At 35.8% G+C, this 21,793-nt stretch overlaps 1 protein-coding gene across 1 annotated transcript in view; it reads right to left on the reverse strand.

The window, feature by feature from the left end:
* The window catches only part of IFT57 (intraflagellar transport 57), a 55,250-nt gene extending 33,801 nt beyond the window's left edge, over nt 1-21,449 (reverse strand). The window contains exons 1-5 of the mRNA XM_019651185.1: nt 21,127-21,449; nt 18,497-18,659; nt 17,551-17,669; nt 14,637-14,727; nt 9,872-9,940 (exon numbers count right to left, since the gene is read on the reverse strand). Of these exons, the coding sequence (XP_019506730.1) occupies nt 9,872-9,940; nt 14,637-14,727; nt 17,551-17,669; nt 18,497-18,659; nt 21,127-21,338 (654 nt within the window). The 5' untranslated portion in view covers nt 21,339-21,449. The remainder of the gene's footprint in view (nt 1-9,871; nt 9,941-14,636; nt 14,728-17,550; nt 17,670-18,496; nt 18,660-21,126) is intronic.
* Nucleotides 21,450-21,793: the final 344 nt, after the last annotated feature.

Here is a 21,793-nt window from a genome sequence, read left to right on the forward strand (position 1 = left end):
GGGCCCTCTGGCATCCCAAGCCAGCTCTTAACCATCGAGCCACTCGGCTGGCCCAATGTTTCTTTTATTTTTATTTCTTAACCCTTCGCCACCCCCTCGTTTTCCCACTGCTCAGGTTGTGCAGGACGTGACAAAACATGATGTGTATTCTTCTTTTGTTACTGGTATATATTGAGTATTACACTTTTAATACAGGTTTTTCCTTTCTTAAAAATGTGTCTACATTTTTTTGGCACCATCTATGTGTGTGTGTGTGTGTGTGTGTGTGTGTGTGTGTGTGTGTGTGTATGATAGTGTTTTTCTATACTATATATATATATATATATATATATTACAGTGTTTCCAAAACTTGACTCATTATGGATACCCTACAATATTGCACTTGATCACTGATTGAGAAACACCTTGTGTAGTAAACATATATGGCTGCATGAGCAGACCCAAGAGTGAAGCTCAAGGCTCAGGCATCCACGAGAAGACACTTCCTTCGGAGTGGAAACTACAAGTTGCAAGTTAGAGAGATCACAAGTTGAGATGGGAGTCTGGCCAGGAGAACCTAGATCACAAGAGCCTGGGCAGAAGCTGGATTGATAGACTTCCAAGTGAAAATGGGAGATGAAGGGAGGGCCAGAAGGAGCCCAGCACTGAGCTAGCAATGAAGGGCACGGGGAGGTGCTTGACTCTTCAATTACAGAGCCAAAACCCCTGCCTCTCAGGAGGATGCGGCACCAATGTCAGACTGGAGACTGGATACAGGTGAAGGGTAACATTTACTTACCATAACATAATCTTTTCTTGATGTCGCTTATTGTACTATTCTTTACAATATATACAATATATTCCCCAGGGCTGAGAAATCTGGATATGACTGATCCACACTAAATGACCCTAGATAGCTTTAATTTCTTTTTTTTCATTCCTATGTCTGTTTGCAAAGTGTTCTTATAGCTTCTCTTGTTATGAAGATACTAGGGAATCACCCTTGGATGTCTCCTTGATTGCCCGTAGCGTCTCTTCCTCCTCCTAAACTGCTGTGAGTTTAAAAGCCAAGCTTGTTAGAATTTAGGTAAAGTAATAATAAAGGGGGAAAAAAGTGAGAGCTCAGCAAGGGGAAGGATGAAGTTGGGACTTTTCATAAAATTTTTTTTTAAAAATGGAAGCAGTTACACTTATTTTGGTCGCTCAGAGGCCTTTCTTTGCATTATTCCTCATTTGATGCTTTTTTCAAGATAGGATAGGTGGCCGAGAAGCTAAGTACCAACTATAACATGTATAGGGTATTACCATGAATTAAGCAGGGTGTCTCCTAAGGATATCTAGTGTCCCTCTTTCTTTATCATATATCAATAAAAGAAAAGCTAGATAGAGGGATAAATAACGAGTTATTTCAATCAAGAAATGTTCCCTCAAAATCCAATGACTCTAACAAATCATATTTTAAGGCAGAGAGTGAAATCCTTTCATGTCCCTACAAGTCAATTCTTCTTCATGATTAAAGCAGCATAAATCCTGAGTTTGAGTCACTATTATCTTTCCAAATTAGGTTTTACATGATTTAACATTATTACTATGAAGAAAAATGTTTAATAACATACAAAAAGTATTTCACGTTTGTTCTGAAATTAAACCTTGGTTATAATCTATTGAAAGAAATAGATAGATGGTAGCCTCTGTGTTTAAATATATGAAGTCCATAAAAGTTTTTTTAAGTTCAATTTTAAGATTATCAAAAGAAATTTTATCCTGACTTAAAATGTGAATGAAAATTTGAATAAATTATGCTCCCACAAATAAAAAAATGAAAAGAAAGCTCACACAAAACAAATTTAATTTTATAATAAGAAATATGAAATTATTTTTGAACGAGAATTCAACTTCCGATATTATTTAATATATCAAATACCTACGTTTGCTACCACTTTAGCTACTTGAATATACATTAAGTGCTACGGTAAAATCATCTCTGATTTTTTACTTTTCTCAAAATAAAACCAAAAGTACTCCAAGAAGTATGTTTGAAGATACTACTATAGACATTATCTTGGTGTTGTAAGTTATGCAAATAAGTTTAATTCTTTATGGCTTGAATTTCTGTAAGGCTTCTTTTCTCTGAGATGGCAACTTCATGGACATACCAGGGCCCAAATACATTTGAAGAGCTCAATTCAGATACTTACTGAGAGGGACTTGAAAATCCAACTAACTGTCAAGATTAAATATGTAGCCCCAAGAAACAAGGAAAAGGGACCTAAGTTGTCTCAAGAATCACCACAGTATAGTGTAAATATAAAGAGGATGGGTCTGAAATCCCATCTCTGCTCAAGTCTACCTCCGTCGCTTACTAGCTGTTGGTCAAGTTACGTAACCTCTCTAAATTTCAGGGTTCCTGTCTGTAAAATGGGGATAATAATAGTACTTTCATCATTGGAAGGGTTGCTCTGAGGATTAAATTAGATTTAAAAGGCTTTTTAAAAAGGTATTTGAAAGGGTTGCGCAGTGTCTGGTACATATTAAGTAAGCCCCCAATATACTATAGCAGTTATTCTTATTATATGCCGAGCATGGTACCAGATGCTTTCACATATGGGTTAGATGGCCAATAGCAACACAATAAATCAAGAAAGTCTTATTCCCATTTTTGCAAATGAGTAAAGTAAGGTACAGAACAGTTAGGTAATATTCCCAATGTCACATCATTAAAAAGTGGCAAGGCCCAGGCAATGTTACTCTATAGTGCAAACTCTGAAACGTCTCACTGTCTTTCTTTCAATCCTTTGTCATATCAGTTACAATGATATTCCCCCAATTTATCACTTGTCTTTTAACTTTATGGTGTTCCCCACCCCAACCCTCCATATATAAGGTTTTAATTTTTATGTACTCAGATTTATCAATAGTTTTCTCTTATGGTTTTTAGTTTTCTTACCATGCTTTCTCATGCCTATTTCAACCCATAAGCATAACACTTTTCACTCATGTTTTTGTTTCTTGTGCCTTATCATTTTTTTAAATTCGTCAATCCATATGGGGTTTGCTTGGGTATAAGGTATGAGGGAGGAGTCCATCTTTTTTTCTCCAAATGGATGGTCTGTTACCCCATCACAATCTAATTGAATAGTTTAATTTTCCCCACTGATGTGCATTGCTTCATATACTATCACTACATATTTGGATTCTTTTATGAACTTTGCTCTTCATTAACCAATTTCTGTGTATAATTTTTTTCAGACTTACAAAAAATGACACAAATAGCACAAAAAATTTCCATATACCCTTCATCCAGACTCACCAAATGTTAGCATCTTGCATAACCTCAGAGCAATTATGCATAAAGGGATATAATGTTTATATTTGGATGCTAAGATTTGGAGAAAATTTCACATTTTTCTTTGGAGTTTTTTGTGCTTTCATTTAAAAAAGGAATATATTTCCTTTGAAAAAGTATAAAGTATTTTCATTAAAAGCAGGTAAAATTATAAGTTGATTAACTCCAAAAACTAGAGAGTACAGGTGGTAAATGCTTCAGGTATTTGAATAAGAGAGAGCATGTTTTAATGGTGATGTGAGGTTTAAATTTAACCTTACAAAGGTGTATGGAATGTAAATAGGCAGAAAAGAGACAAGCCACGTGTTTATAGTCAGGAAAGCATCATAAGCCAAGATACTGAAATAGGAATAAACGTGGCTTGTAAAGATCACAAAGAGAAGAGAGACTGGGGCTTAAAAAGGTGAATACTGGAGAACAAAAAAGAGTTCAATACATTGTGACAGACCTAAGAAGCTAGGCTGAGGAATGTGAATATTGTCCTCTAAGCCAGAGGGGAGGCAAAGAAGAATCACAAGCAAAGTACAATGACTTTATTTATCCAACAGATCTTTATTTAATGCCTACTATATGTCAGGTACTGCTCTATTCCAGGGACAGGGAATAAAATAGCAGAAATCCTCATAAAAGAACATTCTAGTTATGTTTTATGAAGATTTATAGGTTATAGGATTAAATGAGACTGGGGTGACTAGGGAAGACGTCACTTAGGAGATGAAATTTGAGCTGAACCTTGAACATTTGGAGTCAGGCAGAGGGATGATGGGAAGGAATTTCAGATAAGAGACAAAGGAGAAGGGGAAGGAAGGGGTGGGATGGGAGCAGATATGCTTGTGAGCTTGTGAGGTGTTTTGAAACCTATCAGGATCCATTTACCTGGAATAAATTCATGCCAGGGGAAGAAAATAAGGCTATGTGGACAGTTGTCAAACTGCTAAGGGTATTGAAAGCCAGGCCCAAAATTTGTTTTATAATCTATATAAATGAACCTGTAGGCACTGAAAAGCCATCAAAAGTTACTGAAGTCAGAATGACCTGATTCATTTTATGTTTTGGTAAGATAGAGGTGAAAACTATTTTGGAAAGGGTGGGGGTGGAATTAAAGGATAAGGACCAAAGACGATTTAGGACATTACTGTTACATAATCCAGACAGAGATGAAGAGGACCTGATTTTGAAAGACAGATGAAGGGACGGATATGAGAGTATTTCAAAGGCAGCATCCACAGGTCTTAGGTGAATAACTAGGTGTCCTAGATGACAAGGACTTATTAGTCAGATATGTAAAGCACTAACACTGCTAGCTAGAGGTGGGTGGTGACGGGAGTGGGTAGGTTTAAAGATTATAGGTTTATGGAGAACTGGAAAAAAAGTACACATTCTGGATATCCATCTAATATGCTGAATTACATAATAAATACCTGCTATTAGTGCTGATTTAAAAAATATAACCTATCCATTTATAAAATTACATCTCTCAAATGATTGCTGGAAAATATCATTATCTTACTTTTCCTTAAATTCCCCTTAGTCACTTCTGCAGGGGAGGCCTTATGTGACAGTAGATTTAGTCTAGTGGGCCTTCAATATTAAATCATGTGACAGATTATAAGAATAAAACCAAGGTATCACCAGGGCTTCCTAATTTCAAAATGGAAACTTCTTGATAGCTTATATCCTATTAAGCTTCTTACTCAGAAATACTCATGGCAATCTAGAAACTGATTTGGTATTGAGCTATTGGAGCTTTTTCTATTCTCCCACAGCACATAATACTGGTAACTAATCCCTACCTCTAGGAAAAGTGAAACATACAAAATAAGAAAGATATCAAGTGCAAAATTTATGCCAGCACCATACTGGGTGCTGTCCACAATTTAGGTTATATGAATCTCAAAACAACCCTGGGAAGAACTGTATCCCCATTTTACAGATGAGAAAGTAGAGGCACAGAGAGGTTAATTCACTATGGTCACATGGCTAGGGTTGCAGTCAGGATTTTATCTACAGCTGCTATTTCCACCATAGCATCTGCCTTGAAGGTTTGGACTCAGATTTGGAAGGGACCTTGAAAAGTCCTTGCCCTACTTCTTGCTAGGCTTCCAATAAAACCAGGATGAAAATAAGGATCTTTCCTATTTCAAGTGTAGATTCAAAAACTACATTAAAGATCAAGCAAAGCTCTTCTTTTATACCCAGGAAGAACTGCTGTTTGAGCCTCCTCTGAGCAGTGGGGAGTGCAGCTTTTTTCTTCTAACCTACATTTCCTATTCACCTCCAGGTGTAAAACGGATGGGGTGGCGCAGGTTAGTTACCAGAGAAAGAAAAGCACTGACTCAGTCATATTGTGTTCCATCACACTTACACATGTGGCATTTTAATTGCTTCTCCTGTGAAATACTAGACTCTCACAGTCACAACACAGATAGCAAGACTAACATTCAAATGTTTTAGGAAAGAAGAAAAAACATTTTCCTCAAGCAGGAATCAGAACCAGTGGTAACTTATGGGGCAAGTTATATCGTTGAACAGTATTTTTCCCTATATTACTCAGACAGGACATTTTGTGGAGAAATGTAAATTATATGCAAAACTGAAGAAAATTTAAAGTATTTAAGATTTTAACCAAAGTAGATCCATCTTCTCCTTTTTGATTACAATATTGCAGACTTGCCATGATGACACTTTAAAACTGAAATGACATTTTTATTCTAAGCCCAGATTTTTACTTCTTTACAGTTTTTGCTTTTTAAGCTAAAAATTCTCTCATTCTTGGTACAATGAAGTTTTGCTAAGTAATTAAAAACCAATTGTGTTTAAACCTTTTGAGATAGTTGGTTTTATGCTGTCTAACTCAGGAGCTGGTTTCTAAAACCTCAAATTTAGCATCTCAAGGAAGAATGGTATCTATGGCATGTTTAAAAAAATGTTTTGAAATGAAGTGATGGGCATTTAAAAATAGAATTCAGAGAGCGCACAGCTTCCCTCCCATCTCTTTTTCACTGGGGGAGGAGAATGACACATCTGCGTTATGCTGCCAGAGAACACTGTCGCTGTGATTCCACTGAGCTTCAGAACGGAGGGAGCTACAAAGACGGCTCATAATTACAGTGTCGCTACCACGAACGTGCACAATGTCCAATGGGAACACTCACATTAGGAATAGAAATGAGCAGAGCACCTCCCTAATACCTGGCCACCTTCCTTGCTCCCACCCCTCACATCTCTGAACATTCTGTGCACCCCTAACCATCACAGGCCCTGCCTAACTGTCAGAGCTTTAATACAGCGCCAGTGTACTCACTCTTAGGGAGGCTTTGGCTAAATTTCAGATTTCCAAAACATTCAGGAATCAGAGGGACAGAAAGAATGTAAAACTTTGTGGGATAGCCTTAAAGCCAAACACCCATCCATAATTTTTTTTCCTTCTAAGAAAAGCTACATGAAAACTCGAATAACTAACAGGCAAATGAAACCTTGGAAGTTAAAGCAAGCCCTTAAAAACTGCAGGAGTTACCTGCCTGAAAGTATATTTGGCAAAACCATAACTGGGATAAGAGAAGTAGAGGGGGAAATCACACAATTAAGAGGGGCTTTAAATATATTTTTTAAACTTCAAAGTAAATAAATGTTCTGAAAACACCTGCTTCCAAAACAAACCAGTTCCATCACTGTAAGCTTTCATCATCGATAGGAGGAACCATTTTCTTAGAACACTGTTTTCAATGTTCATGAAACAATACTGCTGTGTCAGGATCCAATTAGGCAGATATTTCAAAGTTTAATCAATGGCCACACAATGTCTCTACAAATTTCTCAAATTAGCAGGCTTCAAATGTGTCAAGGTAGTCAGGAAGATGGACCACCAGGTCGCCTTCCAAGGGGATGTGCTGCTCAGCTGCAGGGAGTGTGGCCAGCAGAGAGCTTCCAGCTGTCAGCGCCCCCAGGCTCTGCCTTACCTGCAGAGCACCACATCACCTGGGGCTATGTCCTTCCCAGGGCAGCCTGCCTCCAGCAACTGAACCACACAGGCAGCAGTTACTCCAGAGCCTTTCACCAGGTTGGCCAAGGCTCTGCCAGTCCTGAATTGCAGCCAGACTTCTCCTTGGCCCAATCCTGCTTTATTCCCACTTCCTTTCACAGTAAATATATTGCACTCCAAGCTCTGTCACAGTGTCCACTTCCCGAGAACACAATCTGCAACACGTGTCTTTTTTTTGACATTCTCTCTTGCTCCATTTACCACAAATCTCAGGAAAATGCTTGTGTATACCCATTTTCTGGAATTATCGTGATACTTAAGAGCACATTTTTCAGGGTCTAGATTTTATTTAATAAAATAAAGGAATATAAGTAGATTTTTTGTGCATTATCCTGCATGGTGCATAGAAGAAACAATTATTGTTGAGAAGTTCTTTTCTCCTTAAAGATTAAACAATGCCTTGCCTATAAAATTCTAAATATAAAATAGCATTCACTCATGCATATACTCATTCAATATTTTCCAATATTGAGCACTTTCTACCCACCAGGCACAGGTGAAAAGGCAGTGAAAAATGCTGCCATTCTGTAGTTGTTTGCATTTTAGTGGTTCAGATAGACAGTAAACAAATCAGAAATTAATACAATGCCAAGCTCTGTGAAGAAAAATAATGCAAGATGAGGGGATAGAGACTGATTGGAAAAGCATCTATTGTTTCTAAGCCCCAGGTAGAGAGGGCCTGCTGTAATCCATAAACTGCTGGGCTGGCATGGTCACATATACATTTAGTGTATTGATTTCACACATAGTATACACCATTCCTGTTCTAGTGAAGAATTCATCACGTTCATTCAACTTTACTCAAATAATATTTCTTCTGCATTGTGAGTCCACCTGCTGCATGAAACATAAACTCTTCAATCTATGTTATTAACCTATACAGCAATTCTGTCTTGGGGAAAGGGCAGCCTGAGCCATCGTAAGTTATAGACAGATACAGCTGTCTCGGGCAGATGGCTTCATGGGCAACATACTCACGAAACAATACTGGCAGATTTTTTAAAATATGAAAGAGTTTTCTGCCTCATTAGTGCTTCATGGCTGACCAACCACAACCACCTGGTGTTCAGACCTTCCTCTTGTGAAAATGCAGCCATACATAGCCTTAACTCGAAAGGGTATGCGGTATATAATTTTTATCCAAAGGATGTAATACTTTGATAATGTATAAAGGCACAGGTAGGGAGAAAACCCTTCCTTATGTAGCTTAACTGAGGTGGAAAATTGAAATTGGGACCAGTAGGGACACAGTAGTGGTAGAGGAAAATGAAATTCCTTTGCTCCTTCTCAATACTCAAACTCCTTGGCCCAGAGGAATCACTGGAAGCCTTTACAGGCCTCCATTTATATCACCAATATAAGAATGAATGACACAAATGACGGTCTCTTTCTGAAAATAATTGTGTATGCATCTCTACTTTTGTCTTCCTCATACTTTAGAACTTTGTGGTCAACCATCTTCGACATGTAAAGGAACCAAACACCACTGTGTCCCTGCTGAAGGCAGGAATCAAACCATAGCTATCCTGCTGAACTCATGTTATGAGGCAAAGGAAAAAAAAAACAATAGACTTGAGAGTCTGGGGAAACTGAGTTCAAATTTGGCTGCTGTAATTTATTAGCTTTTTAAAAAATGAACTGTCCCAAGGTTATAAATTTCAGTTTTTGAATCTGTAAAATGGAGATAACAGCATCTACCCAAACACTTCACAAGGTCAGTAAAGGATGTGTTTAAAAGTACTTTGAAAGCTATAAAATGATCTGCACATGTATTATCACTGGAGTTGGTTTGCTTAGATTTAAATGTTAACATATTATTCTGGTATAATTTTGAATTGAGGAATAAAAAATGTATTCATTCATTTAAGAATTATTCAGTATTTTCTGTGTTACAATATAGAGTATAAAAAATGATAGCTACCCTTGTTATCCGATGTGAGAGGGAGAATGGGAAGGGAAGATGCGGTTTTGGTTTTTGCTAACACTTACTGAGCACGTCCTGTGTGCTGGACACTGTTATAAATACTTTACAAGTAGTAACTATTTTATTTTTTAAAAACCCTGTGAAAAGGTAGTACATATTTTTATCCTCGTTTTACAGATGAGAAAGATAGGCACAATATTGGAAATCTGCCCAAGGTCAGACACCTAATAAGCATTAAAAGTATTAGCATCAACTCCCATACTCAGGCAAGTTATATTACATCTCAAGTTGGGCAGAAAACACACACATATCATTAATAATAACAACTAATGCTGAGTAACATTACTAAGGCAGAAAATGATAAATGACGAGGTCATGCTGGGGCGGGGTGGCCAAGGAACTCTTCATATGAACCCAAAACTAGATCCAGACTTGTCTGTATATAGGAAAACAATGTTGAGAGCGACTTCTCGAATGATACACTAAACAATGGCTAACAATGGTTTCTACTTGGTTTAATGTCCAGCAGAACATCTGTACTGATTGCTTGTTGGTCCTGTGTATATACCACGTAACTTACCAAGCGATAGGTCTGGGCCTTTAAAACGTTGAGATCAATAAAATTTTCTTCATTGTCTGTCTCTTCTTCCTTAGGAAAATAAAAGTTTTAAAAGTTAATAATTATAAAAAAGTTATAATTTAAAAAATGTATTTCCAACTTTAATATACATAATATATTAAGTTCGAAATAAAGACTAATGCAGGAAAGGGTATTTAAAAGCCCACTAGTGTACATAAAGTTATTAGCAGTTCATCTGTTTTTTTCAGGTTTTGATGGAGCCATTTATAATAGGCCTTTTTTTAGTCACTAAAGAAAGAGAAAAAGCAGGAGGAAAGTTGCCACTGTTGTAGAATTAGGAATAAAATAAATGTAAGAACAGAACAAGAAACAGTCTCAAGTAGCATTATCTGAAATAGAGAGTGTGGAAAAAGTTAATGGAAATTTGGAGTAACGTGACTAAAATGGACAAAAATTAGAGGTTGACAAGACACAGAATATTCTCACCTGCTTCAGGGATCAATCACATTAATGCATACTTTTGACATCTCATCTCTTATGTGCTCAAGTTTAATAAGTTAATAAGTTAAGTCACCAGTATTGCTTGGCTCATGGCCCCGAAATCTATTTAAAGGTATTAAATATTAAATCTATTTAAAGATATGAAATATATATATATATTTAAGATATTAACCTTGTAGCTTAGATATTAACTAGCTAAAAGGGTATTTCAGATAGATTCCAAGGTAGTCCCGATCCCTGGGCCACCTGCTGTGGAGGGGGTAGGGTCAGAAGTGACCCTTTGAGAGATAATCCTTTCCCCAGCATACAGTAAACACGGAGACTGAGCAGGTCCTATAAGCATATAGGACAAAACATTAGCTCCCCTTTCTCTTCAAACGTCTTTGCGGTGATAGTGATATAGTAGGTGCAACAAATTTAACAAGACTATCCCAAGCTTAAGGATATGGTAATAAAGCCAATGAAGCTTGGTCCTCAAGACTTACAAAGAAAACAAACAAACAAACAAACAAAATAAGTGGGTGCTATTTGATGGACACTTCCACATGTAGAGTTGTACAAAAGCAGCAGTAGTAGATTTCCAAGTAATCCTTATCTTCAAGAATTTTAAAGTATGTAAGACAGTGGTTCTCAAAAGGTGGTTCTGAGACCAGCAGGATCGGCATCATCTGAGAGCTTGTTAGAACGCAATTCTAAGGCTCCATCCTAGACCTACGCAGAAACTCAGATGTAAGAATGATGGTAATCTTTGGGGAACTGGAAAGATTGGAGTAAAATATAAAACAATATAAATGCAGATTCCATACATTCACGTAACACTCACTTGGAGGGGGGCAATGGGGCATAGAGGTGTAAACAAAACTGATCTGTTTACATTTTAAATCTCAAACATATATGCAGAGCACACCTTAGAAAAGCAGCTTAGTCTATTCTGTGCTTGCACTAACGATGGTCTACTTAACCATGAGAGTAAATGATTGAAATGCCAATGACTCAGTGCCCATGGGAGAAGAGACAAGTTTATAATGCTTTTACAATAACCTAATCAGTGCTGTTTATATAGGTGATCAATAAGTACTTGTTGAATTGGACTGGACTGAACATTAATAGGTAAAAAGCTTTAGTAGTAGGTACTAGGAAAAGGGTTTAAGTTACTAAACATTATTAAGACAGCATTCAAAAGGAATTTAAATATAAGCAGGCTAAGAAAAAAGTTTTAAAATAAACTGAGGATTCTAATCTCAGTAATTTAGAGGCCACTCAACAATTTCCTATCATTTCTTTGCCTAATATGCACGCTCTTACTTCTCTTACTGCCAATTACTAAGGATACGATTATATACAGTAGGTGAGAATATCTGTGCCCTGACCCATACTTATTTTTCTTTTTTTAACAGTTATCAATGTGTCCTATCATGATTTGGCCAGTCTAAAACTGAAGTTTTCTAGTTTCTAGATGATTATAACAGAACTTGACTCTGTCAGAAATGATTTTTACCATCCTTGAGCCAATCCACAAACTCTGACAACAAAATGAAGTAATATCTCATCATCCAAAGGCATTTTAGCACTGGTCCTGTTCTCCTTAGCCAGAGGAATGGGAGAGGTAAGAAAGGACCCCTTAGAATAATATGATGACAGTGAAGGAAAAGCAACCCTTTGGTCTTATGACAGTAGAAGGTCTTTACCTCAGAGTTGGGGAGAAATGTGCAATGAGACTGCTTTCTATTGTAATTTGTTTCTCTAATTTACATACCTAATAATGCTGCTTTGAATTTTAAAGAGTTCTCAGGAAAAAAAAATAGCTCTTGGGTTGTTGGAAAAGTCATGACGTATTTTTTCTACGTTTTTCGTTGTAAAAATGTGTCATTATTTTTCCGACAACCCAATATAATTTCTAAAAGTTACACTGCAATGTGTTGAAAGATGATTTTGTGGTCAAATATTTAATGAACACCTACTATGCACCAGGAACTGCACACATAATTAACTGGAGATTTAAAAAAAAAAAAGAGAGAAAACCCAAATTGGTTCTACCCTCATAGAGTTATCTTTCTGACTAGTAGGTTTTTATGCTTTTTTTACTGAACTGGCAGGTTAGAGTTATGTGTCTTTAAAGCTAAATGTCAACGCACTAGGACCAGGTACCTGTCAATAAACTAATTACTAATAGACAGTTATTAAGATGACAAGATGAGAAATATACCTGAGTAAAATAAATAAGGTGAACAATTGGGAATATGTGAGGTCTTAAAATTTTCTGAACCTAAATAGAAAGATTTATTACAAAAAATAAAGTCAAAATTCCTAAAAATGCCCAAAATGATATGGACCTGGTCTATCTTCCCAGTTCAACTTAAGCCACTCGCCACCTTGCTCAGACCTGACCACACAGGTTTTCTCTCAGTTCCTTGATATGCTAAGCTCCTTCCTGCCTCAGAGCTCTGCACATGCTGTACCATCAGGGTCTTGCCCAGTGCCTGCTACATAACAGATATTCAATAAACACATGTAGAATAAATGAATGTATTTTTACCTTAACTTTTAAAATGTATCACACTAACAAAGATATATTTTGACAAAGATATATTTTCCTTCTATAAACATATTTCTGTATAAATGTCATATTTTTTACATATATGGTTTAAAATATTTATATTGCTGATAAAAAACATTAAATATTTTGAAAATACAAAGAAGCATAGGAAAGACAATTATTCATAATCCTTCTACCCATATACAACTAATATTAACATACTGATTTTTTTTGCATATTTACATGGTTGAGTTTATGCATATAGTATGTTATCATCCCCATGTCAACTAAAATTTTTTTGTAAACAATTTTTTCAATGAACTAGTCTCTATTTATTAGAAAAATGTATATTCAGCTTGTGCCATAACCATACAGTGAAGAAGTACTGGTATTTCATTTCACATGACTGCAAAACCTAGTAATTTGATTATATGTACCTAGTGGTATATATTCTTTTTTTTGGGGGGATAGGGTTTTTAAAATTGAGTTTTAATTATAACTGACATACAATATTATATTAGTTTCAGGTGTACATGTAAAGAATGCAATTAAGATAAGAGTGAGATATTTTCACTTAAATGCTTAGCAAAGATTAAAGTTTGTTTACCATATTTGTGAACATATGTAAATGTAGTCACTGTTTTTGAGAGTGTAAATTAGGGTAACATTTATAATGATTGAACATTTATATGTCTTATGAAGTGATCACCGTAAGTCTAGTAATCATCTCTCACTGTATAGTTATTATGATATTATTAACTGTATTCCCCATGCTGTACTTGTGACTTACTTTATAACCGGAAGTTTGTACTCCTTACAAACAATTCTTAAAAACAATTTTTAATGGACACATCATATTTTATTTGGATACAGTCTAAGCTCTTTAATGTTTATTTCCAGCATTTGCTATAAAAGAATGCAGTGATTAATTTATATCTTTGAACCATATAGGAGTTTAATATATTAAACTGAAATATAGAATATACTTATTATATATTAATTTTAAAAATCACCTGGAAAATTTAATGGTTTATGAAGTTAAATACACTATAGTTTTTCCCCTGCCATTTTAATTTCAGGTATCTATACTTCCTAAAACATCAGGGTTCATCCGTCTCTGGTTCTGAGAAAGAGCTCTTTGTTTCTACCATTTTACTAGTCGAATCTTTTGTAGAGACTTGATCATTTAGCTTCACACTGTAGATAAGATATTTAGAATGGGAAAAAGCTGCCAACCAATTTAAATAATGTTGGTATTTATAAGTATATTTTAAAGTTCCTACATTTAAAATTTTAAAGTTCTTAAATTAGTGCTCATCCTAATTTTAGAAGCATAATGAACGGAGTTCCTGAGAAATGGTGTTCTTATGAAGCAGAATATATTAATCCTAAATTCTACTGTTCTGTTCTAAATTCTTTATTATTTATGGCCTATTTAAGATCATGAATGGTTGTTAATAAAATGTTTACTCATATAACTAGTGGTCTACTATCTCCTGTCTACAGTTTCAGAACCTCTGCTAAAATTCAGACCTCAACCATTAGAGAACATGAGCATTAACTTAACTGAAGGTCTAAACAACTGAGCTTGGTACCCTATTTAAAAGCTTTTCTTCTCTGACAAAATTAAATAAAATATATTCCAAAAAATGGGAGACTGGGGGAATTAAGAGAAGGAAAAGAAATCCAAAAGTTGAAAATGAGCAGTAAGTTTTGTAACACTCATACCTCGAATTCTTCATCCACTTTATTTAATGTTAATTCTGCGTCATCTTCTGGAACAGTTTCTTCTTCTAATTCTTCTACTGGGTATGTTGGTCTGAAATAATAAAGCCTAATATGAGATGAAAGTTAAAAACATTTGAGCAGGACAAAAAGGCATAATGTGAATATTGAGGATCTCCTCTACAACAGATCTGGTCCTTTTTCACCTCTTCCATAATCACTGTTAAATGCTTCATGTATGCTTCCTGAAACTTTCTATATAAAGAAGCAAAAACATTTACCTCTAAATTTAAAGAATAAATTTACACAAATGGGATATACCATTATCCAATGTACTTTCTTCACTTACTAATACATCCCATTTAAACACTTATACATCTTTCTCATTTCTTTTATCAATGCATGTATTCCAGTTAGAGCAGTGCCAAAATATTAACTTAACTAACAACCTCTAGCTGAACATTGAGGTTATTTCTAGGTTGTTTTTTTTAATTAGGTAATATTGCAAAGATCATCACTATACATTTATCACTATGTATATCATTAGAATAAATTTGTACAAGTAGAATGGCTGAGTCAACAACTTTGTACCTTTTATTATTTTGCTAGATATTGACAAAACCAACTTCTAAAATGTTACCCTAATTTACACTCCCAACAAACAACAGTGACAACATTTACATATGTTCACCAATATGGCAAACAAACTTTTTTTTTAATAGGTGATGCATTTATTAATGTATTAAAATATTAACTAGTATAAGGTATTTGTCTTTGTGCCATGTCTTTTTTTTTTTGAACTCAAGTTTTTATTTTATTTGCCCATCATTTAAGTGAAAATATCTCATTCTTGTTTTAATTGCATTCTTTCACAGGAGAGTACTTGAACATCTTTTCATGTTTTAATTGGCATTTGTGTTTCTTTTTCAGGGAAATGGTTATTTACGCCTTTTGTGTATTAAGAAAATTAATACATGGCCTAACATGTACTAAAAATATTTTCCTAATTTATTACTTATAATCTTGGCTATTCAGGACTGTTACAATTCTTGTTACATTGATTGGGCAACCTTTTCTTGCATGGATCCTAGCTTTAACATCACAAAACATCCCGCACTATTTTGGTGTTTTAGTATTCCTATAGTTTCACTTTTCACATTCACATCTTGGATCAATCTGAAATTTATTTTGATAGAGATAATAAGAAGAGCTCTAACTTTATTCTTATTTCCAGTATTTCTTATGGTCCTAACACTGAGTACTGAACACTCATCTCTCCATCAAAGTTAACAACATGTATTTCCCATATTAAAATTACCCCAAAGTATTTGGGTTTACTTCTGGAAACTTACTTTAAAAATCCATATTTCAGACACGTTAACAAAATATAAAAATCAACATTTAATATTAAGAACCAAATTTGCAAACCAAATCCATCTTCTTAAAGAATTTCCTATTTTTCATTAATTAGAATGAGATAGTATCTTAAAAGCAATGTTATTCTAGGACTTCTTTTGGCATATTTAGATATATAAAATAATTATCTATAAATACGTAACTTCTATGTAATTTACAGATTACATAGCTGATTTATTATTCTCTAAAGTCTATTTTGAATGTTTTTCACCCCTCTTTCTTCCCCATGTATATACAGTCCTTATAAATTATCAAAATCACAATACATGGCAAAGAATAAGATATGTCCAGAAATAAAGGAAGTACAAAATTAAACTGTGGTTGAGATACCAATAGCTCCTGATGAATTTAGAATACATTGGGCAATAGATTTAAAAAATTTTGTAAATACTAAATGGAGCAGCACATCTCATAACTTTTCTTGGAATCTAATAAAGAAGTAATGTGGATCATGTAGTCATTCTTTATATTGCATTAAATGGTAATGTTTGGGTTGAAATATTGAAATTGTTATTTTTTAGTTCAAAAATAAATATCAGTAATTTTATAAAATTCAACCAGATGATAATCCAAGTAGGGTAAGTTTTTTAAAGTACCTATTAATAGGGAATAGGTTATTTACCTAAAAGTATGTAATTGGATACACATTAAACTTATTAACAGGAAATAATATATACACATTTCTACAGAAGTTAGTTCTAATCAAAATCACTGCTTGCTTATGTTTTACCTGAATAAAGCCTTTCACAATGTCTAACCTATCAATAATCCCAATCTTCAAAGGACCAAATTTTATATCTTTTCTAATTATTGCCTATACAAATAGACAGTTTCTGAATATTTTATTTCCTCACCCATTTATTGAGCATCTATGATATACCAACTGCTATGCTAACAGCCATACAGTATACATGAAGATTTCACAATTTCTAGCAAGAAAGCCAGACTTCTAAACACATGTCTTTAATACCATGGGATAAATACAGTAATAGAAATAAAAACAAATCACTGTCAGGTCAGAGAAAGAAGCAATGAACGATGTCTAAGAGAGTGTCAGTAGGCTTCTTTAGTATTTTTCTTGCCCAGTCACTTTAAGCAAAGGGAAAAATCCCATTTCAAGTATGATATTAATTTCCATTTTTTTCCCTTAAATCTGCAACTATCAGTTATCCACATGTATATACCATGTTTGTGTTTATAAATAAATATATGTGAAGAGACTTTAAAAAACTTTCCTAAATTGACAACAATATACAGTTACAGCTAAATCTTTAATAATGATATATATGAACTGGCAAAGGCACAATAATATCAGAATTGGTTTTAAAGACACAAGATATTCCAATTTTGTGAATACTGACTTTTCTAATCACCTGTGACATTTTCAGTTTAGAATAGTCAAGAGGAAATACTTCTTATCTGTTCAATGAAGTAGCTCTGAACCCTTAAAAGAAAAAGCTATGCACATGAAAGTACTATTGCCAGTTTGGGTAATTTTTACCTTTTCCAGGAGAAACCAATATATTTTAATGCTTCTTCAGCTAAACAGTCAAGAACATAGCATACATGCTCTCCATAACCTGACTTTAATTTTGAAGGAGGAAAATCTGCAGTTCTCCCCTGAAATACAAAAGATAAACAGGATATTATTATTTATATTCCAAATGTCAAAATATTTTAAGTATTGCTGAATAAATTCATCATTTCTCTGTTTTTCAAATGATTTAACATAACTGCAATTACATGGCTTCTTAAAAATTCGGCTCTTCAGTCTTTTTTAATCCACTGATTCATAAAAAACTAAAGGACAATGAAGACATTTTATTGTCAAAAGTATCAAAAAGCAGTAATACCTCATGACAGCAGAACAAATCACTGATATTGTTAATGTAAAAACCAGTAAAACTACTAGCTTGGTACCATATCATCAAACAACCATATGAAGGACAGAGTGAATCACTTGTCAAAAATTAATAACAGGTGTGCCCAAAATTTGTACTGCCTAGCCCCAGAAAAAGTTAGAAATGAAAAGTACCCAGGAAAAGTCCGAAATGAAAAGTACAACTGATATCATGGTCTATTAAACCAAAATTTTCTTTCAAAATACAGTGTTTCATCTTCCTTTTTTAAAATCATTTTTTAGAGAAGAACTGAGTATCCATAAATTTACCCCTGGGACATATCAAGATTAAGAAAAATATTATTACTTTGGGCTATAAAGGGTATACTTGGACATTTTTAGAAGTGGCATTGTTATACTATCAATCATTCTGATGTTTTATCTAAAAATAAATGCAGATATAAATTTATATATGTATGTATGTATATAGATAGATATAGTTATTCACAGAGAACTCATCTAAAAGGCTAGCATCTATGTTGTCAAATTACCAGCATTAAAATTTATAACTTGAGAGCATGCAGAAAATAGAGTTGTTTACACTTACAAATGATCGAAGCTCAGATAATATGTTAGATATTGTTGCATTGGGGTCATCATATTCCTGAGGCTGCTCAAAGGGGCGTCCTGCTTTGTTAATCAACCAAGCAGCAAGAGTACAAAACATGTAGAACTGTTCACCAGGGTTGGTAGGCAGTGCAAAATAGTGTCTGTTTCAAAACAAGAGGGGAGGGTGGAAATATTGGGAAGTCTATAGTAACTAAAGGAGCTAAGTCCAATTTTGTCAAGACTTTTTTTCCAAATGGCTTTAAAATAAAAAGACATTGATAACTCACTCTTTGAAATTTCTAATAATCCACAGCACTCCCATTAAAGCTTTTAATCAACAGGATTAGGACTATAACCACTGTACAAAAAATATTAGATCAAAGACCTTATATCCAAAAAATGCAGGGCATGTTAAAAAACTGAGCATATAGAAAAGAACCTTTGCCAAAACAATTTGTGTATCAGGAATAATCAGAGAGTACTTCCTGAAAATGTAATTTGAAACCAAGAAAATCAGAGTTTAAAAGAAGACCTTAATGATTATTCATTATGCATTTCTACATTTTTTACAATGTCATTGGTATCTTTACTTACTGTTATCAGTTAAGTTAAACATTTGTTCTCATCTTGGCTGCATATTTGAATTAACTGAGGAGCTCATCAAACCATTGCCAAACAGTTTCTTCATCAATTAAATCAGAACTTCTGAGAGTGAAGCCCCAGTACAGGTATGTTTCAAGTTTCCTAGATGGTTCCAAGGTGTAGCCAGGATTAAGAACCACTGAGTATCACATCCCAAATCTAACAAACATTTGTTGACTTTTGCTAACTCCTCTAGTCTACTAAAAATAATCCTATGAGGATCAATACGATATATACCTAAATATGTTAGGAATAAAATTTGCTAGCAACATTCAAGTCAGTTTGACTAAAGATCTTATTTTGCTTTTTACATGTAGCTATTATGTTCATAGTTGTATTTATAGCTATTATAGCTCTTTTCCATAAAAATCAGCAGTCTACTCATGTTTCCCAATTTCTTTCTTGCAGGATAAATGTAAATGTCGTAGAAGATAACAGAAAGTTGGTAAGAAAAAAAAGGCCATGAAGACGTGGCAGGTAGGTTTACAACCCTTTCCATGCACCTACTGGTAACAACTCATCTTTTTCTTATTGGCTGATAAATCCAAGATAAAGGATTGAATACCAACACATTCTGTAGACTTGGGATAGTGACTCTCAAAGTTTAGCATGCATCAGAACCACCTGGAGGACTTATTAAAACAGACTTCTAGGCCCCACCCCCTAGAATTTCTGATACAGTAGACCTGGGACAGGTCCTGTGTGACTGCATTTCAAATAAATTCCGAGGTGATGCTGATGCTGCTGGCCTGATAACCACACTTTAAGAACCATTAAACTAAGACACCGCCACACAAATTCGTTATTCAAACTATCCTGCTGAACTCCTGAGGAAATAGTACAGAGGTTATATCAATAGGACCTGAAGGCCATTTTCTTTTAGTTTGAAAAATATATTTGGGAAAAAATCGTTTTTTATCAACACAGCAAATATTGGTTGTTTATATTATCCTGATTAATTCATTTAAGTAATAACTCCCAAGCCTACAATTTCCATCTTGGATTAAGCAACAGTACTTTTTCCTCTAACGTTTCTCCTATTGTGGACTGATTTAACAATACGGACTGTTTACAAAAAGCTTACATAGCTTATAATTCAAGTTACCGGAAGAGAGCAGGGAATGAGATCCAAATCGTCAAGAGAAATTATTTGAGCCTAGTTATAGCCATTAAGAGAAAGAAATACAGATTCTTAATCTAAATGGTCTCTTACACAATAAACAAATGTAAGTATGTATTAATGTAAAGGGAAAGCTATAAAACTTTTCTCTCCATGCTAAGCTACACTGATTGGAAGAGAAAGTGCCAGCTGTCCATTATCCTCAGCAACTAATGGCTCGGGCAGAACTTTAGGCTCTATGGTAAAGAGACAGTTCCTACAGTTGTCATTTCATTTGTCTTTTCCACTTCTCAGTCTCTAAGAGTACTGTTATGGCAAAGGCAGAACTTCTTTAAACCAGAGCAATTAGGTAACAAGTTTACTAACTGCATAAAAAGTGCTCAGCAAGGCCCTAGGTACCCATGGTTACCAGCTGAAGGGACAGGTTCATGCAGAGGAAAACAAAAACTAGAGAGATCTAAAATGACAATGGCATTTGTCTTTGGGGATGAGATTATGGGTGACTTTAGCATTTTTATACACATTTTCTTGTGTTTTTCTGAGCTCTCTGCAATAGGTACTTTTATTAGTTTTATAACCAGAAAAAAGTTTGTGATTTGTGGAGGTGTGTGCTTTAAAGACTAGGCAAGCTGTCTTCCAGTCTTTTCTGCTGTTCCAAAACTTGTCTCTCTCTACTAAAATACCAAGTATGAACTCCGTGAGCTCCACGGCCCTCCGTCGCCGACTTTGGGATGAAGTGCCCTTTCCCGACTAGGCGGTGAAGGCAAGCGCTTGCTAACCCGCGCTAGGCGCTCCCCGGAAGGCCGGAGGAGGGCCGCTTCTCAGGGCCCAGCCAGCACCCGGGCGCCGGGGACCAGGGCACCCACCTGGACGGGGGCTTCAGGTTGTTCTTCCGGAGGAGTTCCTCCTCGTAACGGAGCAGCTTCAGCTTCTCCACCAGGTCCTCCATCACCACGAACATGTGGTAGGCCGCGCCAGGCCCCCGCTCCACGACCACCTCCCCCACCCCTTCGCCGCGGGAACGAGACACCCCATCTTCCACACCCGACGGCGTGACCACTGCCGCGGCGGCCGCCATCGCAAAACACAAACAGAAAGAGTCCAGCGTGGGCTCCGGCCCACAGAGCTCAGCGGCCTGCGCAGCTGCAGCCAGGACCGCCGCGGCCCGTTACCAGGCGACCGACAGGCCAACCCGTCACCAGGGAAACTAGACCCCGCCTCTTTCCCGCCCTGATCCCTTCTGAATTCCCTCCAACCAGGGCGGGCCTTCTGGATTACGTCATGTAGGGTCTGCCCCTTCCCCGGTCTCTTGGAAGGAAGTGGCGGGGAAGCAGCCCCGCCCCTCGAGGGGGCGTGGCGTCCAGCGCCCCACGCCCGGCCGCGCCTTCTACTGGTGCTGCTTAAAGACGGAGGCGGGGCCGTGGGCGTTTTTGCTCTGCTTTCCAGCTGGCCCTTAGCTTGCTTGAGGTGGGCTGGTTACCAAGGGCTGCTGAGCGGGCATCCGAGTTAGATGGTAGCAGTTTAAAAGATTAA

The sequence above is a fragment of the Hipposideros armiger genome, unplaced genomic scaffold (assembly GCF_001890085.2).
Source record: "Hipposideros armiger isolate ML-2016 unplaced genomic scaffold, ASM189008v1 scaffold_154, whole genome shotgun sequence".
Taxonomy (NCBI): domain Eukaryota; kingdom Metazoa; phylum Chordata; class Mammalia; order Chiroptera; family Hipposideridae; genus Hipposideros; species Hipposideros armiger.